Genomic DNA, 22711 nt, shown 5'->3' with positions numbered 1-22711 from the left:
AATCAATAATTATGATCTCTTAAAGTTTACTCGACAAATACATTGTAGCAGCTAAAACACAATTTTCTCTGTGGTTACTACCTAGTAGCTATTACAATATAGTTTTTCCTGTGCTGTTGTAACATCTATAAACCAGTAGCTACTACAAATAATTTATTCAGTATTTCGATATATACTGAAATATTGAAAAATAATAAATTTTATACCAATATTGAAAATTTTAGTATGAACGGTATATATCGGTATGGTATATGCGGTATACCAAAATTTTTAATATTTTTCCCTCCCCTAGACGAGATGACGAGGTGACAACAAAGTGACGAGGGTTTCTCGGGAGACTGGTGATCTTCCAAGGGTCGACGACATTGATGAGGCGATGGATGGGGTAGGCTAGGGTTTGACCATAAGAAATTGTGCACAAAAGAGAGAACAATTTTTATTTCTCATATTTAATTGGTTGGATTCTGGAACAATCTCAGCCATTGGATTGAGAGAGTAGGAGTAGATCAATCTTTAATTTTGTCTTTATAACTTCTCTTTTGGAATTGGGAAGGTGATATTTAAATGAACCTCTTAACGAATATGTTCGTAAACCTCTTAACAAGTACGTTTGCAAGCCTCTAAATGAATATATTCGTGAGCTCACGAACTAAATACTGTTAAGTTCAAGTTCAACTCGATAATGTATTTGAGCTCGAATTTAGATTCGAACTTAATTCAATAACTTAATCGAATGAATTTAATTGAACTTCTTTTTTTAAATCGAGATCCGAATAGACCGTGAGCAATGTAACTCCTTCACATCCCTAGTACTGATAGGGAAGGTTATGTATTCACTCATCGACATCTCTCACACATCATTAACTCAGATCCTGCAGACATACTTATCCTTGCTCGTCATAGTTTTTTCTTGCCAAATTTGTGAGATATATGTATTAGTGCATCTTGTCCAATTGATGAACTTAGCTTTCTTATCCATTCTTTGGGTTTATGCAGTGTCATCCTCTTTAGTAGTAAAGATGATTATATTTATCTAAAACATCCTTCTATATAAAAGATAATAAATTATAAGATTAATTTATAATCTATAATCAAGTGATTTGGTGGGAAAAAAAATTTCTTTTAGGGACATGAATATGTTGTGTTATCCTCTCTCCTATCATATCTATCCTCTGTACTATACACGCCGCATTACAGAATTCCGTCCTACTGACCTACTCTGAAGAAACTCTCTCTTCAGGAAGAATATGGCAATATATAGTTGGAAACAAAATCATACAGCAGAGAAAAATGGACTTGGCTTCGTCACTATGGTAATTATTGGATCACTCCATCAGACCCATGGGCTGCGGTCGGATCACCTTCTGAAGTATTTACGCTTAGCTGGCAAGGGAATGGAGCCATTCGGGCTCCCCTCAACAGGCCAGCTGGCACTTGGAACGCGGTGCATGACCACCTGCCTTTGCCTCCCGTCTCCTCTACTAAATTACCTAAACACCCCCATGGTCGCCCTAAATTTCACACAAATAGATTGCTAGGAGGCGGATTCTGGTGGGCGGTTTGGTCATGGGATGGATCGAAAGTGGGAGATCAATTTGTGGCCCCCGATTAAAAATACTAATTAAATTAATAAATACGTATCCAGAAATATTAATTTTGTTTTTTGAGACGTCACGACACAGGGAAAATGGAGGTTCTATTTATTTGTTTCTTGCTCCCTCACTCTTCTTTTCTTTCCCTTCTTCCTCTTCTTCTTCTTCTTCCTCCTTCTTCTCTCTTCTCCTTGCTTGCGTTCTCTGATCTGACATTCCTTGATCTCTCGTTGAGATCTTAGTGTTCTCCATTGCTTTCTCCGGTCTGGTTTGCCCACTTCGAGATCTCGCATTTCTTGCTCCCTGAGAGGTTCTTGTACTGTTTGGTGGCGGTTTCTCCTCCCCTGTAGGCATTGCTACTGTGAGAGTTTACGGGTAAGCGGGGAAGCAGGAGGCGGACGGGATATCCGAAGCGGAGACAACGAGGCGGCCGAGATGTCGCGCGCCGGCGAGACAGGCCGGCCGGAGCAGGGAAGCGGTTCGGTTTCGGCGTCACCCGACCGGATCCAGCCCGTGGTTGAGAGGTTCAAGGCGGCGCTCGACGTGGAGGAGAACAAGCCCGACTACCCTGACCTCGGGTCCCCCGTCTCCCCTCTACGGCCCCGCAACCCATCCCAGAGCAGCAGTTGCTCCAGTTCCTCCGGATCCGCTTCAGCGAAGACCGTCGCGAATGCCTCCGCTGTCGCTCGGGCTGGGATTCCTGGCGCGGGCGTGGCCGACGCTGCGCGGCGGAGCCATTCCGGCGAGCTGTCCGGTGAGAACAGCCCGGTATCCGTGGAAATAAAGAATGTGAGGAGCCCCTTCCACCGTCGATCGGGTTCTGGGCCGCAGATCTACTCCGGTGGCAGTGGCAGTAGCAGTAGCGCTGGCGTCGCTGGTAACAGTACGGCCAGCTCTCCTGTAGCCAATGTGCTTCCTGCGGGGAACATATTCCCCTCGGGGAAGATCGGGAAGACCGGATTGATGCAGAGGACGGCGCCGAGGTCCGATGTGCTTGGTTCTGGTACCGGGAACTATGGTCATGGTAGCGTAATCCGGGGTGGGGTTGCTGGCAGAGGGAAAATGGAGGATTCGAGCGCAAGGAGAGACTTCAGCAGAATCGATCCCGAGGAAATAACAAGGGCCGGGAACGAGCTCTACATGAAAGGGCAGTATGCAGATGCTTTGGCCCTCTATGATAAAGCGATTGCCATGTTCCCCCAAAATAGTACATGCCGTAGCAATCGTGCGGCAGCTCTTGTGGGTCTCGGCAGGGTAGGAGAAGCAGCAAGAGAATGCGAGGAGGCAATCCGATTGGATCCGACCAACGGGCGGGCGCAGCATCGCCTAGCATGTATATACATACGGTGAGTAGAAGTACCATTCAAGTGTTGTTAACTTGCTTGTTCTTGGTTTCGGTGGTGCTCCTTTCTCTCCTCACTACAAAATGCGCTTTGTAATCAATCGATGCTCCTTTCTCTCCTTAGCATATAACTTTTGGTGGTTAATTTTGAAGTTCTATGGATCGTTTTTACACAATTATGATCCATATGTTTGGAAGATCTCCGCTGTTTTGCGTTCTTTTCATCCTAAAGGTGTCTGTTTTCTGTTGATCCCATTGGTAGTTTATGTTTTTGTTGGTTTTCAAGTGATGACACTGATAATGGAAGTTTTTTTTCATTCCTTGTCTTCCTGTGTTGATGAATTAGTGTTATGTTTAAATAGTTTTTCTTAACATCGTAGAGCTTGATTTAACTGATTTGAGTAGACGGTTGGTTGAAGTTCTTATAGTACATGTCACGTTCTTTCTCTCTGGTTCCTTCACGAGATGTGCAATGTTCTCTTACTAGTTTATACACTGTTTTCCTAGGGAGTGACCTTTTGCAATTCATCATGTGAACTGTTAGTTCAGATTCTGAACAGAACATTAAAAAAAATCCTAGATATCTATCCTAGTTAGCATGGTGATCAACTGATTGAGATTTGAATATGGTTTATAGTAGATTTGTTTTTTGCCATCTTCACATGACATTTCCCCAAACTCTCCTTTCACATTTTCTGTTATGACTGCCTCGGATTCTTATCTTCAAATTTCGAATGGTTTTAGATATGATACTTCCTAGTCTAAACCATTTCATATTACAGGTTGGGGCTTGTTGAAGATGGAAGGAAACACCTTTTCTTGACTGGACAACCACCCGACCCTGTTGAGTTGCAGAAGCTGCAAGAAGTAGAGAGGCATTTGGGGAACTGTGAAGTTTCAAGAAGGATAGGAGATTGGAAGGGCGCATTAAGGGAAGCTGACGCTGCAATTGCTGCAGGAGCGGATACTTCTATGCTGGTAAATTCTGCATGTTATTTATTTATTCTGCATTCTGAAGGCAAATTTAATGTCATTAATTTACTTTTTAATTGATGTTGCAGTTTGTTGCAATGAGAGCAGAATCTCTCCTCAACCTCCTAAAGTTTGATGAGGCTGACTCAACTTTTACCAGATCTCAAGTTGAAGATTCAATCCATGTACTCCCCGCTACCAAAATCTTTGGTATGCTCTCCTATTCCTATTTCTACATTGTTAAAGCGCAAGTTGATATGGCATTGGGAAGGTAAGTGACTATTTCAGAGTAATATATCATACCATAAATCATTTCTTAGGTCATGAGATAAAAATGAATATTGTAGGTTTGAGAATGCAGTAACAGCTGCTGAGAAGGCCAGGCAGATAGATGCTAGGAGCGTGGAAGTGACATCAGTATTGAACAGCATAAGATCAGCAGCAAGAGCTCGGGCTCAAGGAAATGAGCTCTTTAAGTCTGGAAATTTTGCTGAGGCCTGTACAGCTTATGGGGAAGGACTAAGGTCCAGTTCTTCAAACCCAGTACTGCTATGCAATAGAGCAGCATGCCGTTCTAAGCTTGGGCAGTGGGGTAAATCTGTTGAGGATTGCAATGAAGCTCTGAGACTCCAACCTAACTACACTAAGGCTCTCCTCAGACGAGCTGATTCTTATGCCAAGGTTGTCTCATATAATCTTGCTTCTTTGACATTGTATGCTCTATAGAAGGATTGTGAATTTTCTTTGTTCATCGGTCTTACATCATAATTAGCTTGAGCGCTGGGCTGAAGCTGTACGAGATTATGAAGTGTTGAGGAAAGAGCTTCCTGGGGACAATGATGTCGCTGAAGCCTTATTCCGTGCCCAGGTTGCACTAAAGACTTCTCGTGGTGAGGATGTCTCTAACTTGAAGTTCGGTGGAGATGTTGAGGAAGTCACTAGCGTGGAACAATTCCATGCAGCAGTATCTTTACCTGGTCAGTTTTGATTTTTCACTTCTATTGATTACTAGTTCTATTGTCTACGTTGCTCCTCTGTTAAGTTGGTTTTATTATTTCAGGAGCTTCAGTTGTCTACTTCATGGCAGCTTTGAACACACAATGCACTGAATTATCCTCTTTTGTTGATGCACTGTGCAACCGACATCCATCTACAAACTTTCTCAAGGTGATGTGTTAGGTTCTGCATCACAATCTTCTGTTGTCTTCCTTCTATTATGGTTTCTGATTGCTTTGACGTTTTGTACCAAAAGGTTGATATCAGTCGTAGTCCTGCTATTGCAAAGGCTGAGAATGTTAGGATAGTCCCTACATTTAAGATCTACAAAAATGGAAGAAGAGTCAAGGAGATGATCTGCCCCAGCCATCGAGTGTTGGAGTCATCAGTGAGCCACTACAGTCTTTAAGGTGACAGAAGCAATTGAGCAATTTTGATAGATCCTGGAAAATTCACAGCTTCCTCATTTAGTCTAGAAACTGAGCTACAAGATACTCAATTTGTGTCCAAGAGTGAACCTGAATCCAAAAAAGAGCTCATATTCATCCACGGTTACTTTACTTTGCTTCAACATTGCCCATTTTGCTCATTCTTTCCTACCATTTTCTGCTCCATTATTGCTATATCCAATCTCATCCCTTTTCCCTGTCAGTCCACCGTTTATCTTCCATATATGCCTGTACCTGCTCTTCGAGCAGTTTGATCGAGTGAAGTTGTTGGCTGTTCGCTGCATGTATATACGGCACACAAACAGATTATTGGAAGCTGAAGATGTTAGTCGATAGATAGGAGCGACCGGGAGAGGGAAAAAGAGATGTTCATTGATTTTTTTTTTAATCCTTGTGGAATTGATATGCTACCACTTCTACCAAATAAAATAACTTTATGAATTCTTTCTCCTTCCACAATGCATGTCCATTACAAGTTTACTTGCTCTTTTAAGCTCTTTTTTCCTTTTACTAACAGACACAATTCATCTGAAAATTTGCTCTACGATACAATGATATACTAATGTGTTCTGCGTACTGCCTTGTGATTTTATTTATCATCACATAGGAAGGGGAGCCTTGACGCAACGGTAAAATCGTTACCTGTGATTTAGAGGTCACAAGTTCAAGTCTTGAAAATAATTTCTTGCAAACTACATGTAATAAACTTTTTCCCAAAACCCCACTAATTGCTTTGTGCATTGGACTGTTCTTATTTATCATCATGGCATAAGGCTTTCCTTGTGCCTCACATATCTCAGCATAAAGCCTAGTGTTAATGGTCCCCCAAGCTTGATGATTTAGGTTTCACATAAATGCACACTGCTACAAAGCGGTGAATATCATTGCCTTATAGTTGTTGGATGCATTCATTGCGCTGGATATCCCATCACCATTGTTTTTTTTGCCTAAAGAGCACCAAAAGCCAGAGCCTGGAGTTCTGAATTTGGTCCACAATTTGTTTGTGGAGATGCCTTCTTCCTTGTAAAGCACTGGCATCTTACTATTAGAGGACTCTGAACCCACTATTTGGTAGCAGGTTTTTATTCCAATCCATTAGCTGATGTTAAAGTAGATTTAAATTGATAAAAGCTTCTTCTTTTTAATTAATGGATGTTAATTATGTTTCCGTCTGGTTTTAAAGAGGTTATTAAGTAAATCTAGAACGGACAAGCTTTAAAGGGTGTTTTAATATACAGCACTGGAACTGCTTCTGTTTTGCAACGTAATTCTTGGATACTTGGTGCAGAGTATGTTTACTAGTAGGATGTTACTTAGGAGACGAGACATGGGCCTTAAAAAGAAGAGAATCACGAGACGAGACCATTAAACGCAAGCATGCATGTTGGTGGAGCCGTGGGAAGGTTGTGGTGAGGCCAACGGCTACCCCCGAGGGCAAGGCACTGGACAGTGCTGCGTACTGTGGAAGAAAAATGGAGAGAACTAAAAGACATAAAAAAAAAAATATTAATAATAAATAAATAAATTTATAGGAAAAATCTAAGGAGATTTATTTCTCCTTAAATTTGGTGGTTTTGGGGGAAAATGTTTAAATTGATTTATTTTTTCTTACAGAAACATTAAAAAAAAATGAAACAATAATTTTTGTTGTTATAGTTGTTAGGAGTGTCAATTTGGGTGGGTCGAGTTAAGTTGGATCGGGTTGAGTTTTTTTTTTTAACCCAATCCGAACCCGACCCGAATCCGAATTCAATCCAAAATACCTCAGTCCGAACCCGAATCCGACCAACCCGATCAACCCTAACCCGACCCATATAATCTGAAAATCTTATTCAAAACGATTTTTTTGAGCTATTTTTTCTATAATTCTTCACTTTTATCTTAATATTCCATCATTATCATACAAACATGATATTAATATACATAAGAACATCTAAATTTTTAAAATAAAATTTAATTTAACCCCCAAAAAAATCTTATATTTAAGTCAACCTGGATCAACCCGAACCCGACCTGACCCAACCCGAAACTTTTTTACTCTCCAACCCGAACCCGAAAATACCCAACCCAAACCTGATTTTTTTCGAATCGACTCGGATTGGATCGTCAAGTCGGATTCATTTTTAACATCCCTAATAGTTGTCGACTAATTTAAATTCAAATTATCAGCGTCATTAAGAAATCACGAGGGAATATTGATGAGCGCAGAAGATCCAGCACTAGAAGAGATGGCTCTAATCGTAGATGATTTTGGTAAATGCCTATTTTTTTTTAATAGACGATTAAACTAATAAATCATTCATTGTGAAAGCTTCTCAAGTTATTTTGATAACTGATTAACATTTTTCGTAGACTAGATCTGCTACCCTCAACGTAAATTGAATATACCAACTAGTACATGGCGAGGGAAACAGATTGAAAATTGAACAATGCTGTGTATTTCGAATATAACTCCTGCTAATTGACAACTAGCAGATGGCGAGCACTTTCCACATAAATCACGAGCACTTGTTGAAAAATGTTACTTTACTAATGCAATACAACACCTTAAACCTAACACACTCACTTAGTGGCAAACCTTAATCCTGGAATGTGAATACATGATAGTAGAAAAGGCTCAAATGCGTTTAAATAGCTGATATGGCTTTAACAAGCTCCATTGGCTGCTGAAATCTCTTCAGATCCTGCGTTGCGAACAAAAAAATGTTACATTTTTTTTAATTTAAATTGCACTTTTCAGAATAACAAGACTAAACAAACTGCCCAATAATCAAATGAAACTGATCACCTCTTCAAATCAGCCCCTGGCGCTGCAGATCAGTGTATGTCTTCTTGTTATAGATGTTACCCTCTCTGTCTTCATACTCTTCCTCAAGGTCGGGCCTCCATTTGTTGACTCCTTGACGTTCTTGTATTTTCTCCCAAAGTTCTTTTGCCTCCTGATGAAGGAATTAATAGCTCTGTTAAGGAATATGGTGAAATTCAATCGCATGACTTTTACCATAGTGAGTGATGGGTAACATTCAAGGTGAGATTTCTTTTACCATGGTGAATGGTATAGGTAATTGCTTACGCTTGCATTGATGTCACAAAGTTTAAAATTTCTAGGAGTTAAAATATCTAAACCAATTTTTTAATAATGAAATAATGATGAAGATAGAGAAATAACTTGAAAATAAAATAAATTTGCTATAATGAAAAGTAGTCTTTTAGAGAAACGTGTGAACCATTTATTCCTATTAGGCTACAAAGATGGTAAAAATACACTATTAGACCAACCATGTTGTCTCAGAGTGCTGACTTTCATGTATACAGTTCTATACAAATAAATAATACTTAAAAAAAATAAACTCAAATTATTATGAATACTTCTATTTACTATGAATTTATAATGTGTAAATTCAAATTAATGCTAGAAGGTTAAGCAATCAATAATAGCTAGTGATATATTTGCAGGATTTTGGAATTTGTGGAGCCATATACTAAACTGAATTCAAAAGCATGGCTATGAAATAAATGTAAATGTCTGTATCGATGGATGGGATCTCATTGAAGTAAATGTAAATGTCTGTATTTACCTGGATGGACGTGATCTCATTGAAGTTTTTAGTGTTAGGAATGTTAAGACAGCGCATGCCATGCTGGTGACGCCACTCCTTAAAATGGCGCTCAAATGCCCTTCGTCCCCAGTAGCTTTGGTTCCCACATATCTCACATTTGAATTCCTACAGCAAAGGAACAAAATGATCCCTCGTGTTAATTAGCAACTCTGAACTATTTGCATTATACGACATTTAAAATCCTACAGAAAATTCACGGTCAAACTACGTAGATAAACAATAGTTCATGCACGGCTATGTAGACAAAACAATTAATATGGAAATCCATGAAGCAAAAAAAACACACAGGAAACAAAAGCACTAAACGGAGTATACTTGTAAGCTATGAAATTATTGCCTATTTCTTTCATCGGCACAAACAGGAAAAGCTATGAAATTATTGAGTATTAATATGGACGTATTAAAAAAAAGAGCAAAAGCTTATGTACAATAAAATGAAACCATTAATTTGATAGCACGCACATTTGGATGAATGGTTTCACATGAACCATGTATTGACAAGGTGAAATTCTAAAATAGATTACAATAGTTTTATAATCACAGATGGCTGTGAAAGGCTTGCTTACATTGGACCACATAAAAGAATAACATGATGAATTAAAGGAATCAGATAAGTCTAAAATTTGCATGCTGCATGAACATAGGGACTGATGTAAGCACACCTGTCCAAGTCCATGAAGTTTGTAAAGCCAGTAAGGAATAGGCTTCCCATCCCAGCCCATTGGCAATTTTAGAGGATTGTAGATTTGTTGCTCCTCATCATCACTTTCAGAGTCAGCTTGTGTCACCTCCTGATTTAAGTAACAAAAATGTGATTTAAACTTGAAAAAAAATTAAGGCAATTAAGATACAGAAGCAAATTAAAGATGGAAGGAAGATATAATTCTATTAACAAAATCTTTTTGATACATAAAACCAAATTCTGGAAGAGGACTGGAGAAAACCATGAGTAAACAAGTAGTTAAAGGTTTTAACCGTTGAATTAATTGCCTGCATTTGCTAGCTATGTATCCTTTAACCATTACTCACAGATTCCTTTGTGGCTACATGTTCATCTGGAGGCTGACCCAGTGCTTATGAAGTTGGATTCTATGCTGTAGCAAGACTAATATAGATCTGATTAAAGATTGTAATATAACAGATAGTATATATGTGGGGCACATATACCTAATGCTTCTATATTCAATTAGCACACAGAACCAAGCTGATTAACTAGACCTACACAAAGAGTTTGTGGAGAAAAAATAGTTTACAAACAACACAGCATAAAATATAAATAATCAACAGACTAATGTTCTCTTTGTTTCAAGAAAATACTACTTTCCAAAGGTTGCTTAGTTCCAGTCTTTATAGATAACAAGTCTAACTATTTAGTTAATGGTATCCCATCTATTATTCAACAAGTTGATATGGAAGATGATTGGGTAGTTAAAAATAAGAGGAGCTTTTAGAGTCTTTTGTGATCCTTATGTGCCCCTTGAATTAAAAAAAAAGTTTATAAATTTATGGTGTGACAAATCAAGCATTAAGGATTGAAGTGTAGCTAAGTTAAGAAAGCATACAAAAGTTATTGTAGAAAAGATGATTACACTAAGATTAAGAACTTATATAAAAAAGATTGAGAGATAGCTCCAACAAATATTAAAATGTGAGAGTGAAACAATATGACCAAAACACGTGAAAAAAGACCTAAATCAATAATTGAAATATTGAATCAATTTAGTTTGAAAGTGTAAGTAAAGGGAGACCAAAATTTTCTTCTTACAAAGTTAAAAGTAACTTAAAAGATTGATATTAGTAGTATATAATCTTACATACAATTCAATGCCTTCAGCTATGGGATAAATGATAATATCCATGTGGCAGACACCAAAAGGTTGAAACTTGCAAGTCAGCATCGTTGGTATTAAGCACAGATGAAAATTATTTTGAATGTTCAGTTGCTGATATAAAATTGTAAAGAGGCAACAACTAAACATACCCAACAAATTGTGCATCCATGAAGTTTACTGGTATTCCATATATTGACATGTTACCAAAAATATCCATGCTAGATCTATAGTATCTATTAATTTAACTCAAATTAATATGTTGTAATATGTTAATTTTATTCTGACTTTCATTCTCAATGATCATATCTAGTAAAAAACTATCATTATATAACAAAAAAAAATAGAATAAACTTTTATTAAATGTAATATAATAATGAATATTATGGACTAAAGTGAATATTTAAAGAGAGGGTGGGGTGGGGGTGGGGGTGGGGGTGGGGGTGGGGAGAGGGCATATAAAATACCAGTAAACTACGTGAAGTGTAATTATATTTACCCTAAAAATTAGATGATAAAAAGTGTGTTTTCTGACATATATATTTTACATATAATAGATTTCACATTTAATTTATTGCACTTAATATTTAATCTTAATTTAGTTATTTTATTTCAAAAGTTTCTATTTTGCATCTTTGATTATTTTTATTTTTACATATCATTTTAGCTCATTGGCAGTAATGCTTAACACAGATTAAAGTACCACAAGTTAAATATTTTTATTATACATTTATATTATTGTTTAATGTAATTATTTTACTTTTATTGTCATACCTTTTGTAATATAAAAGCATCCTTATATATTATGTTATATTTATTTGCACTGTTACTGAATATAAATATTTTAAAGTATTTGTTTATTTATTTATTGTTCTAAATGTCAGCTTTATTTCATGACAGACATTGATCAAATTGGTTTAATTTAGTTGAATAGAAATCAAATATTTAATTTGAAAAATATCGATGTATGATGCTTGACTAGGGAAAAAGCTTCCTCTTTTCAAATGAGAAGCAAGACTCCAAACCTAGTTACCCTGACTTGAAAATAGTTCATTACATTAAGTACTGATTTAAGATATTAAGAACTATGTAAATCACATTTTGTTGAATATAAATAACATAAACTAACTTATTAACATGAGGCACATACGCAATCCTATTAGCACCACATATGTGTTACATAATAGCCACACTACCTGCATGTACTTCTTTAAAAAAAAAAAATTACAGCCAAAATATAACAATGTTACCAAAAAACTTGGCACTGAGATTCAAGAAAATATAATTGCACAACCATATTGCATGCAGCTTGCAGTGTTCTACAAATGACAGCTAATTAGCAGCTTTGTAGGCTATTCAAACAACAATATGACAAATTTCTCTCTAACATACAAAAAGAGAACCAATATGGGTCCCAATTATTTCAGTTATGATTAGGATATTAGGTCCACAAAACCTTGATACACCTCAAGACGCAAAATAGTCAATCAGAATTCAGAATAAATACACAGAAGCTACTTCTTGTTTACTTGGAAAGAAATAGGATGAAATAATAACTTTTTATCAACAATATTTCCTTTCCTCTCATTTCTCTGCAAGCAAACAGAAATCACTGGCTTCTTTTTAAGTCAAAAAGCATGCCTAACCTGATGGCCTAACATTGGAGAAGCCGAATATTGCTAAAGCAAAGACAATTATAAATGCTTTTTTTAAACAGCTAGCAACTATTACATTAAATTCTTCAGAAAACTACAATACTACAAACTAACCTCCACCTGAAGACCCTTTCATCATCACCTTAGCCACAGCAAGAACCTAAATATTCCTAATTCTAAATAGATGTCGCCATTTAGCTAGAGACCAAGCCCTTAACTCCTTAATATCCTCCTACCAAGTCCACTTTAAGATCACAGCCCCCACCATCTCTAGCTTAGCCACAGCATGAGCTTCCACGTTCTTACTTCTAACTACATCACAACATTTAGCTACGCACCCAGCTTCATCCTCCTTAATATCCTCAACCATGTAAGAGGCTTGCCAAAGAGATAAGTTTCTATCATTTAAACAGGCAATTATACACTGAACAAAACATAAACTGCAAAGTCTACAAGTGTATTGCAAGATCAAAATACATTTCATCAGCAACTATCCACAGAGTGTAACAGCTATTATCTATAAGTTACAATCCTAGAGTTCATTGATGAATGGAAGGTTACCTCTTCACGTTCTGCTTCCATTTCCTCATATGTTAAAGCTTGCTTCTTTTCAATATTTTCTTTAGTTAGATCAATAACCTGCCAATAAAAAGATGGGACCATTTGTTATTACAAGAAATGAGAGAGTAAGAAGCACAGTGTACTTCTGGTTTTAAATGGTAGTGTGCATGCATATTACACATTCTGGACTTGTCTACTCGAAGGGAAGGAAGCCAACATAGAAGGAAAAGGAAGGGAAAACAATCATTTCTCTAGTTTATTAGGCCTCCTTTCCCCACTCTTAGTTCAAGGTGGACAGAAGGGAGAAAGATGAAAAAGTCTATAAGAAACTAGTTTAACCAGCATGTCTTGGGAATGACGATGAAAGGGGTAACTTTGTCATTTTCTTTGTTTCTCTTACAGCCCTCTCTTAGCAAATATACAATTCATAGGAAATTCCTTCTCTCACTGCCTTCCCCTCCTCTTTTTACCACTACATCCTCGATTTTAACGATAGCTTAATCTACAGAATTCATAGTGCACTCTCATAATACATAACCTGCAATTTCTACTTCAATAATATACCCATCATATGATATGAAATCATGGAAGGCCAAAGTTCAGTGTTTAGAATCAAACCGAACATTATCAACACTATTCTCTCCTGAAAGAATTTAAAAAAAGATGTGTGTACAAAATGCTTGAATGAGCATAATTGATGCAACTTTGCCTCCATTAAAGCGATTTCTTTCTTAGAACTAATCTGATCAGTGGCAACATTTTTCTCTGAGTTACGTGAGCTTTTTGCAAAATGCTTCCTATCAAGTTGCTCTAGAGGAGTGTTCTACAAGGGAACCAAGATGCTCAAGTTATCCATAAGAAACAAACACAACCATGCTCAAATTTCCAGATCAAATTAAATTAAATCAAAGAAATCTGTGCATGACCTTTAGAAGACAAAAAAAATCTAGGAAAACTAAATAGCTAGTGAACAAAGATAAGTATGAAATGTGATGACAAGGTTATAGGATTAAAGCATGATCCAAAATTGATAACAATCTAAGCAAATTGGCAAAATATACTATAGCAAGTGGTGTACCACGTCATACCACTTGGTATGACGAGGATTAGTGGTATCAATACCTTAAGATAGCCCAATCTCCAGTATGAGCAGTGATTGTTGATTGTCTATATTTCAAAATACAGTTTAGAAAATTTGGAAGCATTCTCAAGGACTTAAAATTATCTTGTCAGGATGGATGTATTATTGAAACTTCACAATATTCTTTGTTCACAATAATGAACCTGTAAGCTGTAGCAAAGTTAAGTGAGTGCTAGTGCAAGCATATTCTTTGTTCACAACATGAACCTAACATGTGTAGATAAATTTAGGGAACCTATATGAATGTCAGCATATTCCATTAAGTCAAGTTTTCACATTGACATCGTACCTAATAATAGTATCGAAACTTAGGATCAGGATGTATAAGATATCATCTCGATTAAAATCCTACTTGGGAAACAAATGCCAAGGCCAATTTGTGATGCAGGATCATAAGATCTTAAAATCCAGGAAGTAATTGTGATCACTGTGTAAGGGGAAGAAAATCAAGACCAACCCTAAATATTCATCTTATCACTGGTTGTAAAACAAGAAATCCCATGCAAAAAGATTCCACCAGATGAAACATAGTTCGTCTATCTAGGAACACAGTTTATTTTACCTTAAACAATCATGAAAATGAATGGTCAAAAATTACTGTGCAAAAATAAGGAAACAATAAAGAATTTTATCCATATAAGCTATAAAATTTTGGCAAAATAACTTGCCTTGATGCTTATTCAAATATGAAACAGAAAGAAAAAACTAGAAGCAAGCAAACTTACAAAGATTAAGGATAAATTTGCCTAGTTATAGATGGAAACTGAAACCAAGGTACACACACACACCCAAAGTAGTGATAATAGTTAAACAAGGCATTACTACTAACCTTCGTAAGAAACAACCTCTCTGCACGCTGTTTAAGAGTACCCCCAGTTTTCAAGCCAAGAGCCGCCAAGGCCTAAAGTGTTGTCATTACTCAGCATATGGAAAATAATCATAAGCATAAAAAAAATCACTGAAAAGAAATACTAACAATTTTGCATGCTAAATTAGTCTATATTAAAGCATTTTAAAGAAGCATTCAAAAAGTTTGCCAACTATGACCACAAACATTAATCTGAATTACCTAGCAGGTAGCACCTAAAACTAGCTACCATATGGATATTCTATGAAACTTAGCCTTAGCCTTTCTGTAAGCACAGCCAGAGAGAACATAAGTGGTCAGTATCAAGCCCCGAGAGTATCAAGCAATAAGCATAGCCAGAGAGAACATTCATGGTCAGTAATCAGCCTCAGCAAAATTAACAGTAAGCACGGCCAGAGAGAGCATTAGTCGTTCTTCCCTTTGGAAGCAATGCTGCAATTTGGAGGGAAAAGGCATTCATTTAAACATTAACAGTTTATTATAGTTTCCAATATCCACCTCAAACTATGTCATAATCAAAGTTTGATTTCCTTTGAAGTACCAATCATGCAAGGCGGTACTGTTAGTGATGGTGCCTTAGTATTAGGAGCAATCAGATTGTATAGACACTTCATTATATATTGTAATTGCATTGTTTAATAAAATTTGTTATCTTAAGTAATTTGATAATTATAAAATCCCAGAGAACAATTGTTGCATGTGGCTTGCTGTTTCATGCAAGGTAGGTGTCTGTCTAAATGATCCTTAGATTTGAGAATGCCACATTCATTTTATTTCATTTGGCGAACAACATACTTTAATACTTATATGATCCTTCCTTAAAAGAGATGCATGTACATTTGTAATTGGATATATAACTAAGATTATGAAGGTGTGTGCATCATCAACAAATGACTTGTAAATCCTGGAAGGAGAGTATATAACTTTCATTGGTAAATTACTCAATTGATCTATGCACAGTGACAGTTGATTGATAAGTTGTCAATTCAATTTCTATCAGGTTAATCATTAGGGAATCCATAAAAGTAGTATAAGTTGAAATTTTCATTTTTTTATGGCTGCATATCATATTTCATAGTGTTTTTTTGCAAGAACCATACCACGTTGCATCCCTTTTCTGCAGTTGCAAGAATGTTTTTGTACTGAGATTTATGCTTTGAAAGTGTTTATTCTTCCTTATGAACACATTAATTAAGCAAAGTTTATTCATTTTTTTCCACAACAGGCTTACTGTCAACCTGTCATGGCAAGTCTTGTTTGGAAGTTTTGGTGTGTGTCCTGATTTATGGCTTAGAGCAATAGATTACCAATAGATCCTGAAAAGTGAACTGACTAAAAAATTGAGTTTTTCTAAGAAAATATATTGCTTATGTCCACCCCTCACCTCCACTAATTCTTCTTCCACATTGCAACATAAATCTAATCAGCAACCCTTCTATGTCCAGCATTCCTTTTGACGTTCTTTGTAACATGCAGTTACATTTAAGCTGATTAGAATTTATGGTAAATAGCTCATCATGTTCAGTTCTCATCGTTGATAATTTCTCTTAGTTGTGTGGATATTGGATCCTATATATTTAGTGAGAAGAAATGTTGATTAATTTTTAGTCTATTGCTATCAGTGACTTACAATTGAAACATGACAATAGGAACTATGTTTCTTTTTTAATCTAAATATATAGTTCTTGTGAATTGAAGAACTTGCATTCAATATACAATTTTTGTGAATTATAGGTCTAATTCTAGTGCTAGAGCTTTTGTAGAGTTCAATTCAGTAGCAGAAAATCAAAAGAACGCCCTTTTTATCCATATCATCAATTCCAAAAATTATCAAAATAACGCCCCACCTAAAATTTTATGCCCAAAATAGCTTGTGTGCTCCACGATGGAGTTGCTTTGACCAAAGCTGCACCATTTTGGAGCTACAGCTCAACCCTGGACCTGCTTTGGTTAAAGTAGCTCCAAGGTGGTGGTCAGGTTGCCAGTTCATATTCTTGCGGTTAGACCGACTGAGAACAAAGGAATATTTTGAGCAGAAAATTATAAGTGAGATGCTGTTTTGATATTTTTTTTTTTTTTAAAATGAGGCACTCTTAATGATAATGATAATAAAGAGTGCCCTTTTCATTTTCTATGAAATGTGCAGTGTAGTATAACAAATCCAAAATCCCCAAATACAAAAATTTGAGATCCTTGAAACACGAACCAAGCTAAAAAATTGTAGTTAAGTTTTTTTTTTCAAATGGGGATGTTTTCATAACTTGAATCAAACCAAGCGTTGAACTTTTTCTAAAAAAATGAACCAACCCAACCCAAGCGCAACCCTATTCCTAATGTGAACTATTATATCCTACTTTCATTATAGTAAATCTGTCATGGAAACAGCTAAATTAACTGTTTCTCAATAAATGTTCATTATCGAAACTTTTAAAGCGTCAATCCCATTTTCAAAACAATCTTGTTATTTGGGAAATGTTTTTTTTTTTTGTAAAATACAATATGAAATAAGCTACCAGGCCAAGAAAGGCCCAAATTTATACTGCCCTTTCATTTATTCCAAAAAATAGTAAGAAATCAGTATCACACAACAAACAGACCAAGCGAAAAATAGCAATGCAGGCAAAAAAAATAGCAGAGCCTAGTCATTGACAACATCAGTAGATGATGTAAGACTATAAATTTGATTGAAATAAACTGACGTCAGTGTTCACCAGAATAAAACTGAAAAACATAGGACCATTGGGGATAATGAATTGTATAGACTGCCAGCTTAGAGAAATAGTAAAGGGGCAAAGAACTAACCTCTTTCAATTTTTCAGGTCCAACCTCCATAAGTTCTTCAAGTGTACTGTAATACTCAAGATCAAGCTCATCGCTTTGTGATGGAAGTGGATCTCTGTCTAAACCCTTGTTTTCCCATCCCAAAACCTTCCCATCAGCCCATTGTTGTTCGAACTCAACTTCAAGCTGCTACGAGAAAAATAAACTTCTTGTTATGCTATATTAGTAAAAAGACCGTTTATTAATATCACTCTATGAATTTGGAATAGCTTCCACTAAGCAAATGTGGTCAACTCAGCTTCAACAAGTGATTAAAAAATTAAGTCAATATCTACCAGATTAAAGGTTCACAGAATAATATAAATTTAAATTGACGAAAACATCAAAAGAAATAAAGCAAAATATGGAAAAGCAAGAAAACATATTTAGAAACAAACTTTACAAAAAAAATTTATTATATTTTTTATGAATCCTAGATCTCATTAATTCAATTTTTTTAGGATAATAAATGCAATTTCATTAGATAAGAAAAGCATGAAAATGAGATCATGTTCATATTTTGATTAATTGAGAAAAGACTAGAAGTAGAGGAAACAACAAAATATTTAAAAAAAAATGAAATCATGTGAATAAACTAGATAGTTTTGATCAAAACTGTGAAGATTACTTGATCTCGTTGATTTGATTTTTAGCATTGATCATGAACTACGATTGAAAAATGTAAATGGGACCTTTTTGTGCATGTCATATCCAAAATACTATTGTCACATTGCCCATAATTAGTCATAGCCAATTTACATAAATAGTTTACTATACAATTTACTGCACTTAAAATATATCTTTAAATATTCTTTATTTTAAATTGCTACTATCAAACCATTTTTACCTTTTCAAAAAAAAATCTTAGGAACATGTTTACAAAGTTTTCAGGATTTACATAGGATTAAATATACCATCATGGGCCATCAAATGGCGGTATAAAATTGCCAACACTTGAAGCCCACTACTAGCTAGACTTATGATCATTATTTAGCAATTTCAGTAGATTTAGTGTTCTTTCTCTGCTTTAACAAGAGATTGAGATTGTCCTTCTCTCGTACAGGGGCAGCCATACATGATGGCCATGTATTTAATGAACTCATATCAGTCAAACTACAAATTGATGGGCAACTCAAATAAAATTAAACTAGGCAGTGCCAAGATCAATACAATTGCTTTCCAATAAGACCAATTAGTAAATTTACATTGAAATTAGAGATACTTGTTAAGATGACAGAAAGATGAAAATAAGACATTTCACATTATAATCAAATGCAAGATTAGAAGATAATAATTTTTTTCTAAAACAATCAAATTCTTAAATTATATTTTCTCAAGACCCATTAGATTAAAGAATCGACCCACTAATTTGTCTGGTTTAACCATCACATTAATTTGTTAGGCCGAACCACTTGTCAAAATACTTAATTAAGCCTGAGTTAATGTGTCAGTTTTTCAACTACACAAGCTGTGTTATTGGATGCCTATGTGATGGTTGAGCCATCATTGGACATCATGTGTAGCCAACTTAAGAATATTATGGGCCATGAATTGGACTTTAGACATTAACAAATATTGTCACAAGTTTAACATCCTACTTTAGTCCAGAAAGGTGGTGTGTGGCATATAAAAAACAGATACGCTTAGACGGTAAGCTATTATTATCTTTGACTTTAAGAAATTTAGGTCAATAGTTGGGTCTAACAAGTCAATGGATCAATCTCTCATCCAAGAGAACATTAGTATTGCTAACTAAAGTATTCATAGAATAAAATACAGTAGATGTATATCAAAGTTATTAACTTAAAGAATTCATTAGCAGAAAAAAAATCAGCAACTTTACCTTCTCAAATAACCTATTAAGATCTTGTAGTGGCTGTGTACGTTCCATAAATGATACAAGATACTGCAAAACATGCTCCAAATATTCCTTATATTGTCTGTCAGAATTAACAAAAAGTAAAGTCAGAGCAGTTCAAGTCTTTTTTTTCCATTCATATTATGGCATAGCATCGCTACTAAAGAAAAATAAAAAATAATGTTAAAAAGTACTGAATAAATTAACAAAGCTAGAGAGAACTATATGACAATTAAAAGAAAAGCATAAGAAAGAACCTCTCGAACATCCTTTTCCACAGAAAATGGGTGAAAATAAATCATAAATGAAACAAAAACTACTTAATTGTGATGGCTATGATGCATTGGCATTTGCAATAATACAAATAAGAGACGCCAAAATATAAAGTCAGGGTTTACCTACTCAACTTCAGATGGAATGGAATGCTTTGAGTTTGAGAAAATGAATCCAAGAAAGTCAGGTACTCTGTAGAAGAATCCCCGAACTTTGAATTGATATACTCATTGTATAGCTCATGCATATCAAGGTATCGGCCAAAAGCTTCCTGTGAAAACAACCAAACATACATAAATAGAAAATTATGTTGTAGTACCACAAAACACAATTGCGTGTTGATATCTCAGAAGGTACTCTCAGAAATAAACATAGTATACTCTGAAATATATTAAGTGCATAGTTCATTTTTATTTAGAATAACCATCCACCCCAACATAACGCCATGAAAAGAAAAGCTTTGCCCAATTATCAAAAATTGCAGGACAGCCTAGCTCAGAAAGGCATCAGATATATGATCACGATTCACGAAGATGTATAAACACCTAAAGCTTACCCTGTGTGCCAGCATGATCCTGCATGCACAATGACAAAATCCTGCAGAAATTAAAATCCAAAAATCACAAAGGCGTCTATCCCATTCCTCATCGTGATTGGAAGAAACAAAAGAATTATTATTCACAAGATTCCACACCACAGTGAACAAACATCAAAAAAAGAAAATATTCATTTTTCCATGACTATGTCATCTCCACTGCACTCATACATTCGCCATTTGCCACTCATATTACTGGGCTTAGTTAGAACATTATAGCTGTTTGTTGGAATAGAATATTTTCAGTTTCTTGAGTTACTGAGTATACTTAACTCATCAAAACTCATCCTTGATAACTAGATCAACTGAATTACCATAAGAAAAGTACAACTCAAACTCAAAAGCTAGTTTGGCAAAAATATAGTCAGAGCTTGAGTTAAGCAACAATACTTCCATATGTTAACATATATAATTATTGTGCCAAACCAATTGAACTGTTTGGATTTCACTAAACTGGATTCCTTCACCCATCAATGATCATATATTGAAGACACAGACATAACCAATATGGAAGAACCCAAAGAAAAATAAGCAAGTTTGCAGGAAAGTAACTAGATAATCTAGATCATGAAGCAGGAATCCTGTGTTTTGTGGGATAAATTTCAAGTTGGTGTCACGCTTTGAATCTCAATCTTTGAAATTGATTTCATGTGAAAAATGGAATCAAGTGTCCTTCGCAAGGAAAAAGCAAGCACAAAATTATGACAGACTCCTAAGATACCTCGCCACTAAATTCAATATGTGGTTCTTCCTTTAGAAGCTCTTCGTATTCTTCAGTTGTATCAACCACACGAGCTGATGGATGTCTCCTATGGTAGTCACGGATCTGCACAAGGTAAAGTTCAGAATCATGCAAAATTTTGAAAAAATTATGAAATCAAGCTTCCTAAACATCAACATAAAGTATTGTGTAGATCTCCGTAAATCATATTGAATATCGGAAGGAGAATTGTGCACTAAACCATGTAAAATCGGCCAAATCCGAAGCAGAAGCAAATGCCCACCAAATAAATGGTAGTTTTTTTTTTCAATATCTAGAGCTTGAATGAACACCCACCTCTTTAAGCCTATCATAAAACGCACCAAAGAGCGTAGTCGCGCCAGTTGCAGTCTGCCCGCCAAGCGCCGCAATTTCATCTTTCCTCGCACTGTCTTTGTCTTCGTATACATCAATCTTGCAGAGAGAAGAAAAATCAACGTAAATAAATTGCACATCAGACGCTTAAGCCAGACAACAAGATAATGTGACGAAATTACATAATAGAAGGATATGAGAACACGGGATTACAAGCTTATCTGTGGTGTTTGTGATGAGATCGATCATGTGGCGGACGCGGTGGCTCTGGAAGAGACGGTCTCGGCTGTTGTCGGGCTCGCGCTGGAGCTCTCGCACGATGAGTCGCTCGAGGCGCTCCACGTCCTCATGGGCGGAGCGCGTCACCTCAAGGAGAGTCGAAGACATGGCGTTCTTCTCAGTTGCAGTAGAGGTGAAGAGAGGAGAGGCTCGTTGCCAGAGGAGAGGTTAGGGTTTTGTTTTGGCCAAGTCTGTGGAAACACTCTTTTATCGAACTCCGTCTGCACAATGGTTGTCAATTAGCTAGGAAAACATTTGATAGTAGGCCAGTTTTATTTATTTATTTATTTATTGTCGGATAATTTTTTCAAAAAAAAATACCAACATACATTTTTTTTTTTTGAAATTTATCTAAAATTTTATGTTTTTCCTATTTTTTTAACATGTATAAAAATAAACATATAACTTTTGAAAAATATTCTTGTCCTTTTAAAAAATAATAATAATAATAATAATAAATTCCTTATTCTTTCTTCCCTAAAGAAAAATAGTTTAAAAAAATGAACTTAATTCCGCTGGTTTATAATCCTTAATCTCTTCTGGATCCTTTTCACAATTTGTACATTGAATCACGGTCAAAATCTAACTGAAATTAGTTATGATCTCCTTTACATTTATCTTCCTATTTAAGTTGTAATTTTGAATTGAAGCAATCAACCGGAGGCCACATACGATGGACAAACTGTAGGATGATTTTGAATTGAGGCAATCAACCGGAGGCCACATACGATGGACAAACTGTAGGATGTCAAGCAAAGGACGACCCATCTACCGCCCTCCAGCTCA

At 35.8% G+C, this 22711-nt stretch overlaps 2 protein-coding genes across 2 annotated transcripts; one reads left to right on the top strand and one right to left on the bottom strand.

Moving 5' to 3' along the window:
• Positions 1-1747: 1747 nt before the first annotated feature.
• LOC122016489 (inactive TPR repeat-containing thioredoxin TTL3-like) lies at positions 1748-5792 on the top strand. The gene is made up of 7 exons (XM_042573793.1): positions 1748-2938; positions 3717-3912; positions 3996-4177; positions 4254-4587; positions 4679-4883; positions 4967-5073; positions 5159-5792. The coding sequence occupies exons 1-7, from the start codon at positions 2028-2030 to the stop codon at positions 5309-5311; spliced, it is 2088 nt and encodes a 695-aa protein (XP_042429727.1). The 5' UTR covers positions 1748-2027; the 3' UTR covers positions 5312-5792.
• A 1958-nt stretch (positions 5793-7750) lies between these two features.
• Positions 7751-22179, bottom strand: LOC122016487 (splicing factor SF3a60 homolog). The gene is made up of 13 exons (XM_042573791.1): positions 21860-22179; positions 21629-21745; positions 21293-21397; positions 20102-20247; positions 19689-19785; positions 17828-17992; positions 14987-15058; positions 13690-13839; positions 13017-13094; positions 9634-9762; positions 8930-9076; positions 8140-8290; positions 7751-8035 (listed from the first exon to the last, which is right to left on the bottom strand). Exons 1-12 carry the CDS (start codon positions 22031-22033, stop codon positions 8144-8146), a joined length of 1527 nt encoding a protein of 508 aa, XP_042429725.1. The 5' UTR covers positions 22034-22179; the 3' UTR covers positions 7751-8035; positions 8140-8143.
• Positions 22180-22711: the final 532 nt, after the last annotated feature.

The sequence above is a fragment of the Zingiber officinale genome, chromosome 8B, assembly GCF_018446385.1.
Source record: "Zingiber officinale cultivar Zhangliang chromosome 8B, Zo_v1.1, whole genome shotgun sequence".
In the NCBI taxonomy this organism is placed as follows: domain Eukaryota; kingdom Viridiplantae; phylum Streptophyta; class Magnoliopsida; order Zingiberales; family Zingiberaceae; genus Zingiber; species Zingiber officinale.
The sequence above is the reverse complement of the archived record's forward strand: the minus strand, read 5'-3'. Positions and strand labels throughout refer to the sequence as shown.

What these genes read in the sequence shown, in the direction of transcription:
- LOC122016487 (XM_042573791.1), bottom strand. Translation starts at nt 22,033, where the DNA reads ATGTCTTCGACTCTCCTTGAGGTGACGCGCTCCGCCCATGAGGACGTG. An exon ending in TTCCATCTGAAGTTGAGTAG is followed by an intron (nt 19,786 to 20,101) that starts GTAAACCCTGAC and finishes TAATTCTGACAG; the next exon opens with ACAATATAAGGAATATTTGG. An exon ending in GACCTGAAAAATTGAAAGAG is followed by an intron (nt 15,059 to 17,827) that starts GTTAGTTCTTTG and finishes ACAACACTTTAG; the next exon opens with GCCTTGGCGGCTCTTGGCTT.
- LOC122016489 (XM_042573793.1), top strand. Translation starts at nt 2,028, where the DNA reads ATGTCGCGCGCCGGCGAGACAGGCCGGCCGGAGCAGGGAAGCGGTTCG. An exon ending in CTAGCATGTATATACATACG is followed by an intron (nt 2,939 to 3,716) that starts GTGAGTAGAAGT and finishes TTCATATTACAG; the next exon opens with GTTGGGGCTTGTTGAAGATG. An exon ending in GAGCGGATACTTCTATGCTG is followed by an intron (nt 3,913 to 3,995) that starts GTAAATTCTGCA and finishes TTGATGTTGCAG; the next exon opens with TTTGTTGCAATGAGAGCAGA.